This window comes from Salvia hispanica, chromosome 4, assembly GCF_023119035.1.
Source record: "Salvia hispanica cultivar TCC Black 2014 chromosome 4, UniMelb_Shisp_WGS_1.0, whole genome shotgun sequence".
NCBI lineage: Eukaryota > Viridiplantae > Streptophyta > Magnoliopsida > Lamiales > Lamiaceae > Salvia > Salvia hispanica.
This window is the reverse complement of record NC_062968.1, coordinates 20,374,026-20,395,047: the sequence shown is the minus strand read 5'-3', so window position 1 is coordinate 20,395,047 and position 21,022 is coordinate 20,374,026. Positions and strand designations below refer to the sequence as shown.

Here is a 21,022-nt window from a genome sequence, read left to right as displayed (position 1 = left end):
ATAAATGTCTCTCTTAATTTTAAGTAGTAGTAGTATTAATTAGTTAATTAACTAGTTTTGGGCTTGTGATCTTTGCTTAATTACTCATTCCAATGTTCAGATCCTGTTCATTCTTATCCTCCATCAGATTTCCCTTTTTAATAATTTTTTATTGTGTCATACCAACCAACATTAAATATGTACTACTGGCGTATAGTCGTATACTGCCTTCGTACCTTTATAGTTGAACATTTTCTCTTTTTTTAGCATGGAGTTTAAGAAATGGTTATTAATGTGTTAAGTGTAAAAAAAATAAAGTAAAAAAAATGAATAAAGTAGAAAAGAATAAAGTAAGAAAAAAAAAGTGAATTAATTATTATCATGTACATAACTCAAATATCAAAGAATTTACTAAAATGAAAAAATAATTAAACTAAAAAAAACAGAAGGAGTGCTTATTTTACTAGTAGAACACAAATATACAGTGATGCTTTTTAAAAAAAATTGATATGCTACTAAATACTACCCTTGACAGTCAAATTGTGTTTGAGTTTATTCATAAAAAATTGATGTAGTTTAACCAAACAGAATTGTGTCTAATGTCAAGTGACAATCATGTAAATATAGTTACATCTTGAATGATTCTTATAAGCTTATTAGGTCAACAAAATTCGTTTCACTTTCAAATTGATTAAATCCTTTTGCTTTTAATACCTAGTGGAGTAGATTTCAATTGAAGGTACTTTAAGGCTATACTTTTGTTGTTTAACAAATTGTTGGTTTGGTGGTTGTGTGAAAAATCTGTTTCATTTTAAGGTTATTGTTAGATTACTTACCTGTGATGATTGAGATTGCCAGACGTTAGAATATCTGTTGTTTTTTTTTTCTATATTTTCTTACGGATGTCTTGCTTTCCTTATGCGGTGGTTTAGATTGTATATTTATTTTTTTATATATTTTGATTTCATTATTTTTTTTTTGTTACTATATTATTTATGTTTTGAATTGTTTCTATGCTCGATTTCCATGGCGCAAACACATGTACCCATCAATAAAAGTGTAACAAAATTTGATTTCCAAAGAAACAATGATCTTATCTGGCAAGGAGGCATGGATTATTACAATGCTAATAACTTGAATCAAATACTATAATTAATAGTAGTAGTAGTAGTAGTATTTATAGTCATGGTGTGCAGCGAGCATGATACTTTGATGGGGCTTTGGTATCATCGTCACAGTCAAAGCCAAATGCTGCCTGCCATCATGTGCTTGCTTCTTCCCTCGGATCACTATATATATGCTCCATCTCACTACGATTTAATTATCCTAATTACTGCTCCCTCTGTCCCACATAATTTTACACAATTTGACTTGGCACGGGTTTTAAGAAATATAATAGAAAATGAGTTGAAAAAATTATTGGGATATAGATCCTACTTGTAAAGTATTGGTTTTATAATAAAATGTGAGTAGGAATGAGTTAGTGGAATATGTGGTCCATTACCAAAAATGGTAAAAATGAAATGGGTAAAATTATGTGGGACAGACTAAAATGGAATATTGGGTAAAATTATGTGGGACGGAGGGAGTATTAAACTAATTAATAGACTTTTTCTAAATTTTATATTCGAATAATTCTAAGTTGTTCGAATATTTTTTTGGTCTATGTGCGGTGTGACCTTCGATATACACCACGTGGCCGATGATCTTAATTAATACTATCACCATAGTGGTATTTTTATTGCATACTCTTTTGATTTAATTATATTCATTCATACTATATTAATGTACGACAATATCATTAATTTTTTATTTTATAGCAAATTAGTTGTTATTCCCATTTCCCAAATATATTAGTAGTAATTTTTTTCTTAGAATAATATATCGAATTTTAGTTTAATTTTTTTCAAAGTTCTTGTGCATATTTTACTACCTATAGTAAAAGATGAGCTACGTAATAGTAGAATACTGTGTATCTCAAATGGAAGTCTCCACAGCAAGAAAGAGGAAAGCAAGATAAAATAGAGTATAATAATAATAATAATAATAATAATAATATAATAATAATAATAATAATAATAATAATAAAATATTTTCAATGATATGATACACAAAATTAATCATATGTAATTTCATGCTACTGTTTTGTTAAAACTATAGTAGAAAAACAAAAGCATTAACTTTAGGTTATAACAATATGAGCATATATATAAAGATTGATTTTTTTCAATAGAAATTTAAAGAATTAATGGAGCTACTAAATTTGTCCCCATATCGTGATGGGAACCTGTGGGGTTAGTTTTGTAGTAGTACTTGCATACGGATTGAAATTCTCATTTATATATATTTTGTTGAAACTACACATATACTTATATAATATAGCACAACAACTTTAATAAGCACTATAATTGGAAAGCCCAGCGTGACATGAAAAGGGATTTAATTGATTAAAGTATAATGTGTATGGATAGGCATTCGAACCATTTTTATGAATTATAAGTGCATATATATATTTAATCTTTAAAAAAAATACTACTAGTTCTAGTATTTAAAGATTATAGTGTTAGGTAGCATTTGCTTTTGCATGTGGATTTGTCAATAGTGAAGAACCCAGTATTCCTTAATCATTACAAATGGATAATAATACAATCACATACATGTATGTACAGGTAGATTGTATGACAAATTGGGTGTCTTATGGAGTAAATGTAGACAGCAAATATAAACAATTTAATGTGTATGTTTTCTTGTTGGAATTGTAGATCACCTAAGTCGAAGGTTGATCATTTATTTGTTGTAAAAAATAATGTTGCTTCATCCGCTTTAGATATGAAAATGATTTTAAGTATTATAGACTAACTCCAAATTTGGGTCTTAAAAAATGTGATTCACCGGTTAGGTTTTTTGAAAATGTAAAATATTGTAATATGTCTTTGAACTACCACTATGTCTTATCTTTTTATTCTCTAATTATTTTAGATTGAAAATAATAGTAATTTTCAGTTATGAAAAACTATATTGTAGTAGTAAAATTACTGTATCGGTGCTGCAAAAATTAGCCCAAAACGCGTTTGGCTTCACCATTTCTGTGGGCTATTTATTAGTGTGGCGTACTCATTTAACGAATTAGTACTATATTTTTTAGAGTAAAGGTTAATATTAGTCGGGAACATATGACTATTTTATGATTTTAGTCTCATACATTATGTTTTGTATTTTTACATTCCAAACATTTCAACTCGAACCATAATCAGTCCAAAACTGACGATCCGTCAAATTTTAACGGTCAACATTTTTAAAAATAACTTTGACCCAACTAAGCATTGTAGTTTGACTAACATTAAATTACAAATATTAAATGCATAATTATAACTGTAGCAAAAAAATAAGATATGATAGAGAAAAATGGTCACAAAGATATGATAATTTTGGAAAATGGGATAAAATAATAAAAAAGGGGTAGGTGGAATTACAATGAACCTGTAACAGAAACAAAAATTATGGAATCATGTAAAGAAAAATGGTCACAAAGATATGATAATTTGTTTCCATACACATTGAGTTGTGGCATTAAAAATTCGATTGTCGTATCCAGCTCAGAAATGGACCCATGAATTAGACAAGGGTATGTTTGGTTGCCAGGAATTGGCCCCCTCTCTTGTCTCCTAATTTCCGGTGTTTCAATCATTCTAGCGTTTCCTTACCATCAAACACGCCCTTGTCATTTATTCATTTCTTTCTAATTCAATTTACATTTGAATCTTGTTCTTCTTTTTTTTCGTTTTATCCAATTATTGGCATATGACAAGTTTGGTGAATTGATTGTTGGTATTTAGGGTTTTTTGAAATTGAACGTGATTGGATCTTTCGTCGTTTTCTTTCTATTTTGATAATACTTACTATTACTCCCTCAGTTTCAACTAAGTTGAGTGAGTCCTATTTTTTATAGGACGCACCAACAAAATTGAGTCATTTTCTTTTTTGACAAAAAAAAATAAAACATCTAATTAACCACTCTTACTTTATTCTATCATCATTTTACTCTTTCTTATCTATCCTTTTTTTTTTCTCTCCTTTATTTAATTTATTATACAACACAATTTTTTAATTTTCGGATCCAAAGGAAGTGACCCAATTTAGTTGAGAGTATTTTTTTTTTTTTTGGAAACATGATTGATCCCTTCTAGACAAAATGACTTGATATTTTTGTCTTGCTGCTTTTACGGTAATTAGGTTTTAAAATATATTTAATGGAAGAATTAACTTAGGTTGTGGTAAGTGTAAGTAAAGAATAATGTGCTAATTACAATCTAGTTAATACAAAGAAAAAGAGATTTTGTAAGCACATATTTGTCTTTGCTTGGACAAGAATGTTATGGTAAAGATACATGTTGGAATTTCAAATGCGAATATCTCACTCATATGTTGAACTAGTTCTATTCTCTTTACAAGGATATGATTTTTCAAGTTAGGAATTACTAAGAGTCAGTAAAAACAATGGTTTCTTTTTATCTTAATTAACTAAAGGAATTAAGTTTGTTCTATTTTGGAAGGAGTTTCTTAAGTTTTGTGTTAAACTCTAATCAAAATATTTTATTCTTTGTTTCTTTTGCGGGAGAGTTTTAATAAAAGTATGAGAATTTAATCTAATATTTATAAGGGTCAGGTTAGGTTAAAATTAAATTGTAGTCGTAATTTTTTTTCTAGGAACATTTATAAAGCAGCTGTTAAAAGTGAGTCATTAACTTCATTTTAAGATTCACTAAATCCGCTTATGTAGATAGATTTCTTAATTTTACTATAATTGAATTGTGTGAATTCTGTTACAGGAAAACTGAAGTGATGGCGGTGCAGGCTGCGCAACGTGGCGTGGGTCCCAATTACAGCAATGATAATACTTTTGTCGTATCTGGAGACCTAAGTACGCCGTACGATTTACTTTTGTACCTTCGCCGCACCAAGTAAAATATTCTTTCTAGTAGTACTATTTTATATTTAATCTAACCAAAAAATTTGATTTAATTTTAAGTATTTTAAATTATCCATGAAAATTGGACAAGTTCTAAGAAAAGAGAAAAAGTTTTAAACAATTAATAACGTGGATCCAACTTCCTAACGTTATTTTCGCTGTCTTTTCAATTCTCTCTTTCACTTTATTAATTATCTATTACTCCCTCCGTCCAACAATAGGAGTCCCATTTCTTATCGGTGCGGATTTTAAGAAATGTTAAGAAAAGTGAGTGGAAGAAAGTTAGTGGAATAGGGGTCCCACTTGTATATATTAGTTTTAAATGATATGTGAGTGGAATTGGTTGGTGAAATGTGGGACCTCTTTACCATTTATGGTAATTATGAACCGGGACTCCTATTCGTGGACGGACCAAAATGGAAAAACGGGACTCCTATTCGCGGACGGAGGGAGTAAAACTTTTATTTCCTCCGTTTGCGAATAGAAGTCCCGATTCACTTTTACCATAAATAGTAATAGGATCTCACATTCCACTAACTCATTTCACTCACATTTCATTTAAAACTAATATGTAAAAGTGGGACTCATATTCCACTAACTTTTTTCCACTCACTTTTTTTAACATTTCTTAAAACTCGTGCCGCCATGGAATGAAACTTCTAATGGCGGACCGAGGAAGTATTATTTACAAATTGGTTTTATTTTTAAAGACGAAGAAAATAATAAATATTCATAATAAATAAATTTTTGTCTGTTCCATTAAAAACCTTTTTCTCTTTTTAGTTGTCCAAAAAAAACTTCAAAAATAAAGACAATTACTTTATTACTCTTTTACTTTATTCATTTCCTATTTAGCTTACAAAACAAAACTATGGAGTTGCAAATATTTTAAATTTAAATTTAATGTGTCGAAAGGAGGAAATGCACAAGGAAATAATATTATATAGACATTGGACCTAATATTTTGAGATCAAATATCATGAAGATGTATAATTGGTTCAACATTATCCTAATGAATTCATGGTCATAAGTTTGAATTTTCTTGAAAAAAAACAAAAAGTTCAATTTATCGAATACAGTACATCATTTTTGTAATGAATTTACCCATGTTCCATAGCAATATTATGGTCCTAAAGTAGTTCGTAGTATACAACGAGGGTTGTAATTAATATTATTAACATTATTTTCTATCTCGTTAGTATATCTTGGATCTATTTGGTTTGAAATGTTATATTATTATTATTATTATTATTATTATTATTTAATTTTAGATGGATAATCATGGTAATAAGTCATAATCAATCCTCTTCAAGGCTCTAACTAAAATAGTCCGGCAACTTAATAATGAATGGATAATCTTATAATATAATAATAAATTATACCCACTTCGTCTCAGTTTAAGAGTCATGTTTTGTCATTTCCGTCCAATCCAGTTTAAGAGTCATATTTAGAATTTATTATATTTGGACATAAAATTTAACTTCATTGTTGATGAAATTTACAATCAAATGCCATAACTTTCATAGAAATATTAAAACAAAACAAAATCCTAAACATACAAAAAGTTAGAAGGGTCTCACTTTCCACTACCTCACCTCAATTGTTATACACTCCAATAACCAATACCTCACTTCAATAATTACACACTACAACAATTTCTTAAAACTCGTGTTCTAACTAAATTGTACTCCTAGGAGTATATAACAATCGAACGACACCCTTATGAATGCGATTACAAGCTTTGATTTTTAAAGAACAAAACTTTTAAGTATTTAAATGTTTGCAAACACTTAGAGTTCTACTTGATTTGTTTTGTCATTCAGGAGATTAAAATAAAAACGAAAATAAGATTTTTATATTGATTCTTAAAATAAAAACGAAAATAAGATTTTTATATTGATTCTTGAATTTTTTTTATAGTAATACTCTTGTCATTCAAAAATCAAATGGTTCATCAGCCCAATTGAATGTTGGGCCTGTCAAATTTTGAAGTCCACTTAGTTACGCCTTCCATTTAAAATATTGGATCCCTTTTAATAGTATTTCTGTTTATATTCACAAAAAAATATATTTGAGTACACTATAAACTATGACTCATAGTTTTAATTTTATTAGAAGACTGGTTTTGATCATTTACGAAACTATGCAAATCTACCTTGGGCCAAATATTTCGGTACTTAAATGGTCAATAAAATTGTCCCGAAATTGACATGCCGTAACATCATTTTTCAATTTTACATTAAAACTCGTATATTTCATTACGGATACTATTGATAATAGAAAAAAGGAGTAGTCTTTCCAACCCTTGAATATTACGTGTTTAATATTAATTATATCTAAAATACCAAAGAAATAGTTTTGTCACCACTTAGCTCATAATTATACATGACCCTCTCCAACTCCAACAGCATCAGATCATCATTTCACATGGACCATAGCCATAAACCATAAACCTAAAGAAAGAAGAAGATAGAAATATTGGTCCCAACAAAATAAATACTAGTAGTCCGTACTAATTAATAAAGAATAACTCAAACACCTATTTACTTCTTATGAATTTTATCAAAAGAATATTGTTCGAATCGCTGTACATCGTCTTATGTTTATATACGTATTCTGAATATTGTTCGCATTGAACGTGCTAATTTCTAATTAATACGTATCAAATTTGTAGAAGTTATCAAATCGGTTATCCGGTCCCCTAAATCCATCACTGACTATGCTTTAATAATGATTCACTAAATTTCTTGTATATTTTGAGTAGTGAATTAGCTGTGATAGGGTCCCAACTCAATTGACCAATATGCATAAATTTACACTGCAAAATCAAAACCACATAATTTTCTTCAATATTGCTACTGACCCCAACCATATACATTATGATATTTGTCCAATGTATGTCAATAACAATGACACAACATACTTATACGGAAAAAAACAGATCGACTTGTATAATTGAAAGTAGTGGAGATGGTCGCATCCCTTCGTGCTCTTATTTAAGAGCACAGAGGTGGACCCGGACCCATTTTTTCTCCTTGTCCTTAACTAAGAGCACAACACCTACATCCATGCTTTTAGCTAAGGACAAACTCAAGAGTCCCACCATTCTATTATTCAATTTAAATACTTCAATTATTAAAAACATTTCTACAATATGAAAATACATTAAAAATATAAAAATTACATAATTAAAATCCTAAAAAATAAAAATTACATAATTAAAATCCTAAAAAATAAAAATTACATAATTAAAATCCTAAAAAATAAAAATACATAATTAAAATCCTAGAAAATAAAATTTACATAATTAAAATCCTAGAAAATTAAAAAAAATACATAATTAAAAGCTAAAAAAGATGAGAGAATAGGAGAAAAAAGATGAGAGAATGTAGATGATATAATAGATGAGAATATGATTTTTTTTTGTTGAAGTGTGGGTATTTATAGATGAAAATGTGAATTTTGGGGAAAAAAATTGAAAAATAAATCAAAAAAAGTGGATAGAAAACAGATATAATTTTTTGGGAAGTGGAAAAATATTTTTTTTTATTTAAAAAAGTTTTTTTAAATTAATTTCAATTTTTTTTTAAAAAAATAATTGAATATGCCAACGGCTAAGCCGTTGGCCAATCAGACAACGTCACCTAAGGTTGCTCAGCGACACAGACGTGCTCTTATTTAAGAACAGCGCCGTGCCGCTGGCACAGACGGACGGCGTTTTTGCAACCGCTGCGGAAAATTGGAATTTTATTTGCTTTCGGTTGCTTGATTCGTACGTGCATTAATATATTGACTTACGTGGGCTACATTTGTCATGCTTGTGAAGCACAATAGTCATAACTCATAATTATTGAACTAAAAAAATTATAGCAGAAAAGTTGCATATTATTGAAAAAATATGCCTCCAACGCGAACAAAGAGAGAAGCGGGATACATACGATGTTGTATACAACGTTCACAACAAAAGTACTGAAGATTGCTAGAAAATTTGTAATTAAAAATACTCCCTCCATCCCCTATTAGGAGTCACACTTTGACCGGGCACGCGTTTTAAGAAATATAAAGAAAAGTTGGTTGAAAAAGTTAGTGAAATGTGAGACCCATTTTTTTATATTGGTTTTATAATAAAATATGAGTGAATTGAGTTAGTGGAATGTGAGACATACTTATTATTTATGGTAAAAATGAAGTGTAACTCTTAATTGGGGACAGACCGAAATGGAAAAGTGTGACTTTTAATCGGGGACGGAGGGAGTAATTGATAAGCATTGATGGAATTTTCTTTCAAGGATATATTTAATTAAAGTAATTGAATATGATCGGATTGATCATATAATAAAGTAAAATAGAGTGATTGAATTATTTGGATAGACAAGTGACAAATCGGCTACGGAGGGAGTAATTGATAATACAATGATTCATGGATGAAGGGATATTACATAAATATTATATAAATGGCTGGTTATTGGAACTAACGTAGACTTAGTTCGACACACAACAAGTTCTATGGGTTCTGTCCGAACTTCTATTAAATCATGATAAAAAAAATGGGGGCCTATAGGGTACAATTTGTATATCGTTGATTTAATAATCTAATACTAGTCCAATAGTCCAAGTCGTAGTAATAAATATGTGAACCATACTAAGATATTAGGACTTTAAGTAATTAAGATTGGATTGTCGGTTAATTAATGTATACAGAAGATTTCAGGCCCAAAGTCTATTGAGTAGATTACTTTGATAGAGAAATACGAAAACTTTTTTAAAACACGAGAACATTAGAAAAAAAAGTCCTTTGTAAACATAACACACACATGAATAAAGATTGGGTAGTTTGTCTCTGGTTGAATACATGTAATAATAATTATTCCTCAATCTTATTGGCATACTAATTACCAATAAATACTGATAGTAGTGGATTCATCATCATAATTCAATTAAAATGGTGCAAATATGTTATGCAAGAGTATTTTTTGGTTGTACTATAATTAGATGTCTAACTTGCAATTAAATCAGGAAACAAGGTCATACTTTATCCGCCTCATAGAAATAGAAAAGTACTTGAACTTGTGTAGTGGATAGTGGAATCCTTAAATCATAAAATAAAAGCAAAGGAGAAAAATGTTGTCATAAAAAAATATGGATTATTTCTATAAGACGGACGAAAAAAAATATAGACTATTTTTATGGGACTGATGGAGTATTATTATTTGCTTTTTCACCTCGTATTATTAAATGGTGACAAAAATTCCTAACCATTACTGATGTTTTAATAAGTTTGCAACTACTTAATTATTCCATCAGTTCCAAAGTAAGCGATTCCTCATAAGTCATACTCCATCATTATATGGTGACAAAAATTACTAACCATTAGTGATACTCTTTAATAAGTTTGTAGCTACTCAATTATTCCACCAATCCCAAATTAAGCTATTCGTAATTTTAATTTGGATGTCACAAAGTAAGTCATACAGTATGTTTATCTCTCCTATTTTTTTCTCTATCCACTTATCTACTTCTTTTTTTGACTTAAACTCACAAAAAATTTAATTTTCATGAAAAAAAAAATCAAAAGAAATAACTTAGGATAGGCATATGTTTTAAGTTAAAAAATCCAATTGAAAAGAATGGAAATTAAAATAACCAATTTAGTACTCCTACTACAGACTACAGAGCCTAAGAATTTTGGATGGAATTGTTCTTTTCTTTTCTTTTCTTTTTTGAATTGGAAATCTGTTATCCACATTATTCATCACTCATTCTATATAAACATATTTCAAGATTTATCTATAAATATATAACAACGCTCTAAAATCTTTATTAACAAAGCACATACAAACACACGAAAAAGATCCATTACCACCACCATTATGCTAAAAAAGAAAATGAAATAGAAAACTAGAACTAAAAAGAAAAAATACTCATACCAAAATTATTGGAGTACACAGCCCCCTTTAGTAAAAGTCTCAAAATTAGGGGCAATCAATTGAATCCAATTAAAAAAAAAATCCATCCTTTTTTACAGCCAATTATGGAAATAATTGCTCCAATTAAATCAAAAGTATCCTTTGTTTTCAAAAGAATTGTTTTGTTTTGTTATTTTTTTTTCAGAAAACAGAAGAATACCTAATGCTTATCTACGGTTACGATTCCTGTACATCCGGCGGAGACAATCTCGGCCGCTTGTTTTGCGGCTCGGAGCCGGCTTGATTTTCGGAATTGGTGTCGCAGCTAGCGCAAGCCGCCGCATCGAGGACGCCGTGGGGACTCGGCGGCGCGGCTTTGAGGCCGTCGGATGAAAGACACGTGTCCAACAAATATTCCTCCATTAGTTGATGACAGCTTCTCACCATTTCCTGGAGAAGAACGACATCAGTATATATTTCCTTTTTAGCCCCTGCAGAATGTGATTATTCCATTTCACTACCTCAAATTTCCAATAATATTTCCGCGAAATCGAATCTTACTCTGTTTATTCTCTCATCGAACGTATCGGGCAGATCTGCGCCCGCGCCGCCGGAGGATATCGCGGCGGCCGCTGCAATCACCGACGGCGGAAACCTCATGAAGTCCACCACTGATCAATCCAATACAACGAGGGTTTAGATCGACATTGATGAGAAAATTTCGACGGTTATATGCGATTTGAGTTTTTACCGCGGCTGGTGTTGAGGATTATATCGGAGGCGACGGAGTGATTTGCGGCGGAGGCGGAGGAGGAAGGAAGCATGGAGATGAAGTTATCGAGGTAATCAAACGGTGTGACGGAGCGTAATCTCCAATCGAGAGTCGTCAGGATTAGAAGCTCCATCCTCTGTACCGTCTTCGGCTCGAAAATGTAGGTGCGCTCGAGCGATTGCAGCTCGACAAGGCATGGAACGTGCAATTCCTCCATTTTCGCGGCGAGAGAGAGGCATGCGATTGATAGAAGCTGGAACTGCCATCCGGTTTCCTAATTTTTCGATTGGAAAAAATATATATATTATTAGCTCTGCGGCGCCGATCGAAGTGTGGATAGAGAAACGAATCGATTACCGAAATCGAATTAGCAGCGAGGAAGCGATCCAAGTAGTTGATGGAGAGGAAAGCCGTGACCGGTTTGAATTCGAAATGCGAATGTACCTATAATCAATCGTTTTTGCTCAATCAATCGCTATCAACATTCAACAAACTCTACAGGTATGAATCTAAACCCTAAGCCATACCTTTAGAATGGAATTGATGGAATCCTGGCGAGAGGCGAGGTGGATGGGGCGGTTATGGCAGAAGCGGATGTAATCGGGGTGGGGCATATGGCGGGGCTCAGAATCGAGCAATCGAGCGATGAGAGCGGATTGATCGGATCTGAGTGAGCCGGCGGGGGACATCTCGGCGGAGGAGCGGCGGCGGGGGAGGGGGATTGGTGGTGGTGGTGGTAGGGATTGACACATGGCGGTTTATGATTTGTGGAGGAGTGAAGACATTTTATTTTTCTCTCTTGCTTTTGCTTTGATTTGGAAATTGATTCTCTCTCTAAATAAGTAGCTGCGCGAAATTTGAAGATCCATTTTTGTGAATGGGCCTCACTCATCACAGACTAAATTTGCCAACTACTGGGATTTTGGATCCGACCCCTACACAATTTTATCCTACTATTAAATAAAATTAGCTTATATAGTTGATTTTGTACCATCATGAATAAAATCACGCTCGAAATAGCGATTTCACGGCTGAAGTTACAAGTTCATTATCTAATCGACGTGTGATTTTGGTTGTCACGTCGATAATTTTCAAAGTACTGACAAAATTAAGGCGGTGATCGTGGAAACAGCATGAAGTGTCTCGAGCTCACATCAACATAGAGTCCCAAGTTGTTCGAGTTTAACCCAACATTTGATATACTCCTAACTATTTTCATTAATGCATGATTATGAATCCTAAAACTGAATTCAAGCTCAATATTATATCAACTTATTTACACAAAAATTAAATACTTTTTCACATACTTCCCAGTATTTATGATTCAGTAAATACCTCATCAACCATAAAATGGATCTATTTTTCACACTCATGACTCATCCACACAATATTTAACATTAGGAGTACTTAATTATAACTCGTGTCAATCTACAAAGGCATTCAATATTTTATTATTGCGATCTGTTTTATTTTTATTAGATTATTTACTTTTCGGTGGTAGGGTTGTATCATTTCATATATTTTCAAGACATTATGACTTTTATTCATTTAGCCATTCCTTGATTCTGAAGCTAAATAAACTTATATAATTGCATTTCATTTCTCTTGTTTTACAATCTGTCAATTCTACCGCATATAAGCACTATTCCTGCATCTTGACATGTCAAACTCAAATCTATAGATTGATGTTACACAATACACAAATGTACAGATCTCACTATTTTGTAAATAGATGTCTTTAAAATTCTCAAAATAGAGTTCATATTTGATCTTAATTATGCATAAGATGTTATACATATTTAATTACTCCATAATTCTATAATATATTACTATTAAAATGTATTGAGTCATCGCCAAAAAGGAAAAAAGAAAAATCAGATGTGTGAGCAGTAAGTTGAATTCCTAGTAAGTAGTAATGGCTTTTCAATTTATTATAAGGAATAAGATGATTCTATAATATGACAAGCAACGGTTTTAAAATTCAATTCAAACGAATTAAATACACGTTACGAGAAATATAGTTTAAAATTAATGTTATGGAGTATAAAGAATTTCTAATTTATATAAAAAAACTGATTTTCGACTAAAGAAATATAGTGTACTTTGATATTCGCAATTGACTGGTCTTTGCTACTTTTTACTAACTCTGCTTATTTATTTTCATTTTCAATGCTCTCTGAACTACTTACAACTTTCAATACAGCTCATGTGCCCAACTGGTCATTTTTTCTATTTTCAAATCTATTTTTTTATTTAATCAGATACTTCCATGCCCAAACATTTAGCAATTTTCTGTAAAATGCCTACCAGCCTATGAGACTCATTTTACAATGCTAAGTTCATACTGTAAAAAATAAATTAAATGGACGGACGGATTAAAAATGAAATCTAGTATAAGACATACATTCCTAGATGAAGGGAGTATTATATATTTATACTAGTATATACGCCCTCCGTCCCATTAGAAATGAAACATTTGTTTTTCAGTACAAGATTTTATTTAGTATTGTTTTGTGAGATAATTAAGAGATACTACTAAAGTAAGAGACATGAAAAAATAGAAATGATGTTGTTTTCATTTTAAAAAACGTTTCATTTTTAATGAGACAATAAAAAAAAGAAAATGTTTCATTTTTAATGGGACTGAGGAAGACATAAATGCGATACAAATGAGATCGATCAAACACTTATATAAGTACTTATCATATGGGATCTTTTCGATATAATGTTCCAAGAAAGGCATAAATATGCATTTATATGGAGTAGTATAAGTTGTTGATCTAGAAGATCAATTTTTAATAGTATTACAGTGGTTACTTCAATGCGAAAGTAATATCTTCAAAGCTACATTGACTGAACTGAACATTCTCTTTATTATTACATTTTTCCCATGGATTACTATGCAGTTTTCTGTACTTGCAGATGAAGAAATGCATTTCTTGTTGAAATAAATGATCATAATTACAGTTCGGTAATTTCCAATAGAACCGAAGATACCGTACTTGATAACTATTTAAACTCAGTTTCTTCGTATGTTCACTACAAAAATTGATGATACCAATTATTATATCCATGCATGCAATAAGGACACATATATACACTTGCATTTACAGTCATTCCCTTTTGACATAATGCAAAAATTAAGTCAATTGACATGTAAGTTGTAAGAATGACTGTTTATATGAGGTCTTAACTATGAAATAAAATCCAAAAATAACATAAAATCCAAAAAATAGTAAAATGGTGTTTTTCCTCATTCAAACTATCTTTGATGGCCAAAAATCATGATGCACCAGTACTCCTCCAATGGAGTTATGAGTTTGATTTATCAGATCATGTGCTTATTTCAAATCATTCCAAAATTGTGACTTATTCAAGTTCGTCTGCTGCAACTGCATCACTTATCAAGATCAAGAAATTTATTGTTCATGCTAGTCCATACTGACATGATAGTTATTTAGAACAACCAATTTAATTCGAGTTGAATTGACATCTCTATCAATAAATATGTGTGTGTCTCACTACACAATCTACATGATAGTGTGTTAAAGATTAAAGGTGATACAAACACACTTTTATTAGTTTATAACATGGTAGGATATCTCATGAAAAAGGAAATGTATGATCGACTAATTATACATTAGAGGAGAGAGCTACTCTTAACTCTAAGTGCTACATTGATATAAGTATACTATAAACATATACTCCATGGCTAATTGGTTGAATTAAACAAAGCCAATTCTTGATCCACTTCCCATGGTGTATCTAAGATCTTATGCATCTCACATTCTTAACTTGGATGAATAAGAGTGTGTTAGTAGGAAGGGAAATACTTGGAAAGTCCATATGGAAGAGAGTAGAACTCTTCACTTCTTGGATCTTTGTCAAAATACTTGAACTTAGCCCACCAGTGCCTGCCGCTGTCTCGACGTGTGTTGGCATGCTTGCGCGCAAGGGTAAGGTCGAGAAACATGGCTATGAAACCTGCCACCACGGCCGGAGAAGTGAAGAAGACAAGAACCATTTTGTTGAACTGCGCAAGAATACAAGTTAGGCATAATTCCTTCAATTGTAAGAGGAAGTTGGGAAAAAAAAAAAAGCGAGTCGTGGATATCAGTTGCGTACCCACACGGAATGAGTGTGAACAGGACCACGCCCAGAAGTTAAAACATAGTCAGTGAAATACCGTGGAACCGAAAGCCCCATGAAGAAAGAAAAGCCTAAAATGAACTTTGTTCTGAAGCTGTTGAGGTTGCAATATTGCAGTAAGCCCAGACCAGCAGAAGCTGTCAAACATGGTTGCCCATGAACATGCATTACATTAATACAATATGATTATTTAGGTCGAGGAAGAGGCATACTACACGATCTGTGTTATTAGGGAGAAGGTAGACATACACATGAGAGCGAACAGGACACAATACAGAGCTCCTACAATTGGCAAGGGAATGGAAGCAAGAATGGCTCCAAACTTTCCTGTTTATAGAAGACTGTACCATGAGTATAAAAATGCAGAGCAAAATGTATCATGTGATCATCGAGGAATGTATTAGAGAGGGTGTCAAATAACAAACCCAGTACTGAAAAGAAGAGCATGAACCCCGCTGATATTTGAACCACCCTCCGGCTTCCAACTCGTGTCAGACCTAATAGACCTACATTCTCACTGCAAGAGGAGAGAATGAATTAGATAGCCATTGAGTGAAAATAATAATATAAGCATTCAGAATCTTAGTTGATTTATTTGTTTCTTCAGAAGGTTAGCAGCATTACACTGATACGGTTGATCCGATTCCTGTTCCAAATAAACCATCCAGGAAAATGCCAAATCCCTGCATCTCATAGATATAATAGTTAGGCTAAAAATTATGTTGAGAAACTGCAAGCCAGAAGATGTATAGTTAAGTCTCTTCTTACCAGCCAGCCGATTCCTCGGCTGATAACAGAAGATGGTATATGCGTAGCACTCGCATATCTGGATGCTGCGATAAATGCCCCTGTTGACTGTAGAAGAAAATAAAAGGGAACCAAATGAAAAACTGATACCTCAAGGAGGACAGAAACAGATGTGGACAAAAAGAGAGGATTTTTCATCAACATATTATCACTTATAAAAAATGTTAACAAAATAAGCACTTGACACAGTTTTATGCACAAACTTATACAAAGAGGATATTTCCAAAAAAATATAGTATAAAGAATCGATACAAACCTCAACCATAGCAACAAAAGCAGCTGATAGCATGACAAAAACTTCTCCGACATTTAGAGTGGGTTGACCCCATTGAATTGGATAGGGAATGCTAACCCTGCAAATTTAGCTATTATTAAGCACTGGAAAGCAGTTAAGGGAGTAGTACTTAATTTCAACAGGCAACTGCATTTGTAATGCTTTTATACATCCATGATACAGCCAGTTTCAATAATTTTTTTTATTAGAAAAAATATACGAAATGATCTCAACTTCAGAAAGGCCATCTTTAAGCTGGTGAATTGATATTTTCAACAGGCTTTTATTAGGGGAAGAGATACACCAGCAAAAGTTTTAGGCTTACGTTTGTCATGAAGAAATAGGTAGGGAAAACTAGTTGAAGTCCTCTTACTTCATATTCAAGCTTTCAGATATATTGCACTCACTACTAGAATGTCAGATAAACTAGAGCAGGCTATGCAAACTAAAAAAAAGTATAGTACTGAGAAGATGAAATAAACATTACAAAACTCTACTTACCATGATGATCCACTTACAAACCCAGAACGATCAACACGACAGCTTAACTGGGTGTTTAAGGGCCTATTCCTGTACGCACCAGCGGCTGTCAAAAGGGATGCATAAGCCCACACCAGACCCACAGATATTAGAACAGCAAAACGATCATAAATGGGACGCTTGAAGCTCCAGAAACTAGGGAAGTACTGAAACACATATTATGTAATGTATGAGCCAAGTATAAAATTGGGACGAGGATGCCAGATATATTGTAGTACAACATAACATCCTTGAAGAGAAAGAAACTGAGTGAATACATTTACTACAAATTATGTTTACTTACATGGCATAACAAAACAAGAATAATTAGCTCCGGAAGCCCAATTTCCACACATTCTGCAAGCTACAAACATCAACCAATAAAATCAACAAACAAGAATCTGTTAGGTGCTTTTGCTTGCTTCAAAAGTTCCAAATCAATCATATTTAGATCAAGAATATGATGCTTTCATATACTAAAATGTATGAGCATGAAGTCATCCTCCTCCTACAATACTCCATATGAGAAACACTATTTCTTTGTACCACATATAACGACACCTATAAGACCATTATACGATATCTTGATCTAAAAGTTTTGGGGCATGAACGGAAGAGGTTTCGCATCAATTTGCACATCGTCATACATGTTAAGATTCAATTCCATATAGATTTTAACAGAGTACTGATGGGTGAAAAGTTTTAGTTCAAAGCTGAACAGAAAATTAAGAACAGCTTCGTAAACATAAAGACATTTTATTTGACAATATTTCTCATACCAGTGGGAAACCTTGTTCAAAGAGACCAAATCCAACAAGAGCTATCAAAGGCACAGCAGCAAGAGGGCTCAGGAACCTGTATAGTTAGACGGTTATCTGGATTTAGTCATCCATTATCTTACAAGATACCAAAAAATAGCTTACTTCATGTTTTATCACCCACCTCACAACAATTCTCCAAATGCCAAGAAAACCAAGGAGCATCGGAAGCACTGAAGCGACCATTAGAGCACCTTGCATCCCCCTCATTGTTCTCAGAAACCTCTTAATCAACGAAAGCAGAAACCATCAATTAACAATTACATCGATCCTTAGTAGTACTACATGACAGTTGTATCATGAACTAACTAACCACTCTTGGATTGATAAATATTAAATATCTCTGGGCGAAGGCAACGTAAAGAGACGGAATTAGGAACCTAAGCGAACCGCCTATCACTACTGGCATCCGTGTCCCGAACCAAGTCTGCAGCAGTGTGTTGATTCCAGATACAAACAGCAAAGTCTGCATCAGCTGAGCCTTCTCCACCTGATAAAGATGATTCAAACTTAGGAGGCTTGAATTTCCTCACAGGATTTAAGACTAACTACGGCTAATTAATGAAAATGATTAGAGAGAAATACTAACATTGCCTCCACCCATGAAAGGAACAATAATAGTAGGAATTATCACAGTAGTTCCAAGCATTACCAAGTAGTGCTGAAATCCTAAAATCACAGCTTCACCTGCATTACAATTTTACAAAATCGTATGAAGTTAATTAGGGATGATCATAATTTAGATGCATGTGATGGGTGAGAGAGAGCTGAATTGAATGTTCTGTTTCTGCGATTGAGAGAGAGGGATTACCCCAGGAAGGATTGCTGTTGACGCAATAATCGACGCCGGGGAGCTGCTCTTTGACGGGGTGAGGCCCCAATTCAACCGCTACCTTCGCCGCCACAGTCATCCTCTCTCTGTAAATCGATAAGGAGGAGGAATGTAAAGCCCTCTCTTCCTTCCTTTACTTCACTTTCGCGCGCTTTCTCTCTTTCTCACTAGTTTCTATACACACACACATATATATACAAACAATATGTAGACACACAATTGTGCTTGCTTCAACCAGTTATGAGCTACTCGTATATTCTACCATGCATGAATTTCAACCATTTTACTTCATTTTCAAAGCCTTATTTTACTACTACTTCCAATTTTGCCGTTTTCGTCCGTCCTCCATTTACTATCAATTTTTAGTTTTGACTATAAATAGTAAGTCAGTCGCATATTCTACTAACTCATTTTACTCATATTTTATTATACAGCTAATATATAAAAATGAAATACACATTTCACTAACTTTTTCAACTCGTTTTTTCTTTACATTTTTTTAAATCGTGTCCAACACAATGGACTGAAAATGGTGAAAGAGTAATATACAATGCTATGCTTAGTGGGATATCTAATCTTCAAGATTAATTTGTCCTTAAATTACTTGAAATTGAATTGAATTGACTCAGAGACTAGTTAAATACATTTATAATAGGGAAAAGCTAAGATTGATAAACTAACAAAATTCCATACGAATACTATCTTTAGGTTTAATGTCAGATGACTCAGATATTTATAATCAAATTGAATACTCTATATTCACTTATAAGATTCAATCTTATCTAATTTATAAAATTGAACAATAGGATGGAATTAATATTCAGTTTTATCTACCTCCGTCCGCGAATAGAAGTATCATTTTGCATTTTAATTCGTCCGCAAATAGGAGTCTTGGTTCACTTTTACTGTAGATGGTAATAGGGTTTCACATTCCACTAACTTATTTCACTCGCATTTCATTAAAACTAATAAGTGGGACCCAAATTCTACTAATTTTTATCCATCAATTTTCGTAGTATTGTTTAAAACTCTTATCGGAAAGAAATGAGACTCTTATTAGCAGACGAAGGAGTAATTCATAGTAGAATCAAATGTAAAAGACAATATCTTAGGAAATTGATGGAGTTGGTGGCGGATATACACCTGATCCTACTCGTAGCCTTCACAGATAATATAAAAGCAAAGGGACCATTATTAATTTTTACTGCTAGTAGTATTATTTATTTCTTCATCATTTCTATTTATAGTATTTTAGCATTATTTCATAATGGCAAATAAGGACTGAGTATATGTTTGGGAAAAAAGAATTGTGTTTTGTTTAAGTTGTGAAAAATGAAAGAGAATATGGGCAAGTTAAGACGTTGAGAAATGATGAAAGAAGGCAACCAATGTGGTGAGCAAACATGACTCTTTATCAATAAGCCCTCAACATTGGATGACCTAATTCACCAACCCAACACCTTGCCTTTTTTATTCACAGGTAGAGTAGTATTTCCTAAAAAAATTACAATTTGTCACAAATTGTCTATATTGGTTATGACTTGGTCAAATATTTCGATAATATATACAATATGTAACAATAATCATAAATAAAAATTTAATCTAAATCGCATATGTTTTGACCAATTAATTTTTGTACAAGAGTTCCAATATCATCCAATGATAACTATTTCTACACTACATACAACTTTTAGGTGGAAATAGCCTATTTTCTCAAACACTCAAATGTAGTAGTCGTAAAGAAGTTTACCAACCTGCAAAATTCTCGATCTTTTTCTATTCGTCTCAATTCAAAATCACCATCTATTCGTATCACTATTTAATTTACTACTGTACTATTATAAAAGTTTGTGTAGACAAAGAATTATATGTCTATAGTATTTGCACTTCCATTTGTAAGGATTGATTAATAATTTTATATGTATAATTAAAGTGTTAAAACAGTTAGAATTGGTACTCCAATAAATTAGTTGAATTCAGGTAAGATTACTAAGTCA

At 32.2% G+C, this 21,022-nt stretch overlaps 2 protein-coding genes across 3 annotated transcripts; both read right to left on the bottom strand.

Annotated features, from left to right (window-relative positions):
- Positions 1 to 10,744: 10,744 nt before the first annotated feature.
- Positions 10,745 to 12,567, bottom strand: LOC125219767 (cyclin-D1-1-like). Of its 2 annotated transcripts, none has more exons than XM_048121823.1 (5): positions 12,154 to 12,567; positions 11,984 to 12,070; positions 11,606 to 11,900; positions 11,416 to 11,525; positions 10,745 to 11,304 (listed from the first exon to the last, which is right to left on the bottom strand). In XM_048121823.1, the coding sequence occupies exons 1-5, from the start codon at positions 12,376 to 12,378 to the stop codon at positions 11,092 to 11,094; spliced, it is 930 nt and encodes a 309-aa protein (XP_047977780.1). In that variant the 5' UTR covers positions 12,379 to 12,567; the 3' UTR covers positions 10,745 to 11,091. The 2 variants fall into 2 exon arrangements, with proteins under 2 accessions (XP_047977780.1, XP_047977781.1); XM_048121824.1 differs by having other exon boundaries at positions 11,175 to 11,304; positions 11,376 to 11,525.
- Positions 12,568 to 15,185: 2,618 nt separating this feature from the next.
- Positions 15,186 to 19,185, bottom strand: LOC125222907 (nucleobase-ascorbate transporter 4). The gene is made up of 14 exons (XM_048125788.1): positions 19,005 to 19,185; positions 18,783 to 18,880; positions 18,507 to 18,683; positions 18,318 to 18,418; positions 18,155 to 18,230; positions 17,680 to 17,739; positions 17,358 to 17,542; positions 16,839 to 16,935; positions 16,544 to 16,630; positions 16,400 to 16,458; positions 16,201 to 16,292; positions 16,025 to 16,102; positions 15,752 to 15,912; positions 15,186 to 15,659 (listed from the first exon to the last, which is right to left on the bottom strand). The coding sequence occupies exons 1-14, from the start codon at positions 19,102 to 19,104 to the stop codon at positions 15,441 to 15,443; spliced, it is 1,590 nt and encodes a 529-aa protein (XP_047981745.1). The 5' UTR covers positions 19,105 to 19,185; the 3' UTR covers positions 15,186 to 15,440.
- Positions 19,186 to 21,022: the final 1,837 nt, after the last annotated feature.

Bases quoted from the DNA above. Each gene is read 5' to 3' on its own strand.
- LOC125219767 (XM_048121823.1), bottom strand. From the start codon at position 12,378: ATGTGTCAATCCCTACCACCACCACCACCAATCCCCCTCCCCCGCCGC. The intron at 11,526-11,605 runs GTAAAAACTCAA...TGGATTGATCAG, and splicing joins AATCCTCAACACCAGCCGCG to TGGTGGACTTCATGAGGTTT. The intron at 11,305-11,415 runs GTAAGATTCGAT...GTTCTTCTCCAG, and splicing joins TCGATGAGAGAATAAACAGA to GAAATGGTGAGAAGCTGTCA.
- LOC125222907 (XM_048125788.1), bottom strand. From the start codon at position 19,104: ATGACTGTGGCGGCGAAGGTAGCGGTTGAATTGGGGCCTCACCCCGTC. The intron at 18,684-18,782 runs GTTAGTATTTCT...CATCTTTATCAG, and splicing joins CTTTCATGGGTGGAGGCAAT to GTGGAGAAGGCTCAGCTGAT. The intron at 17,543-17,679 runs GTAAGTAAACAT...TATGTGTTTCAG, and splicing joins TTCTTGTTTTGTTATGCCAT to TACTTCCCTAGTTTCTGGAG.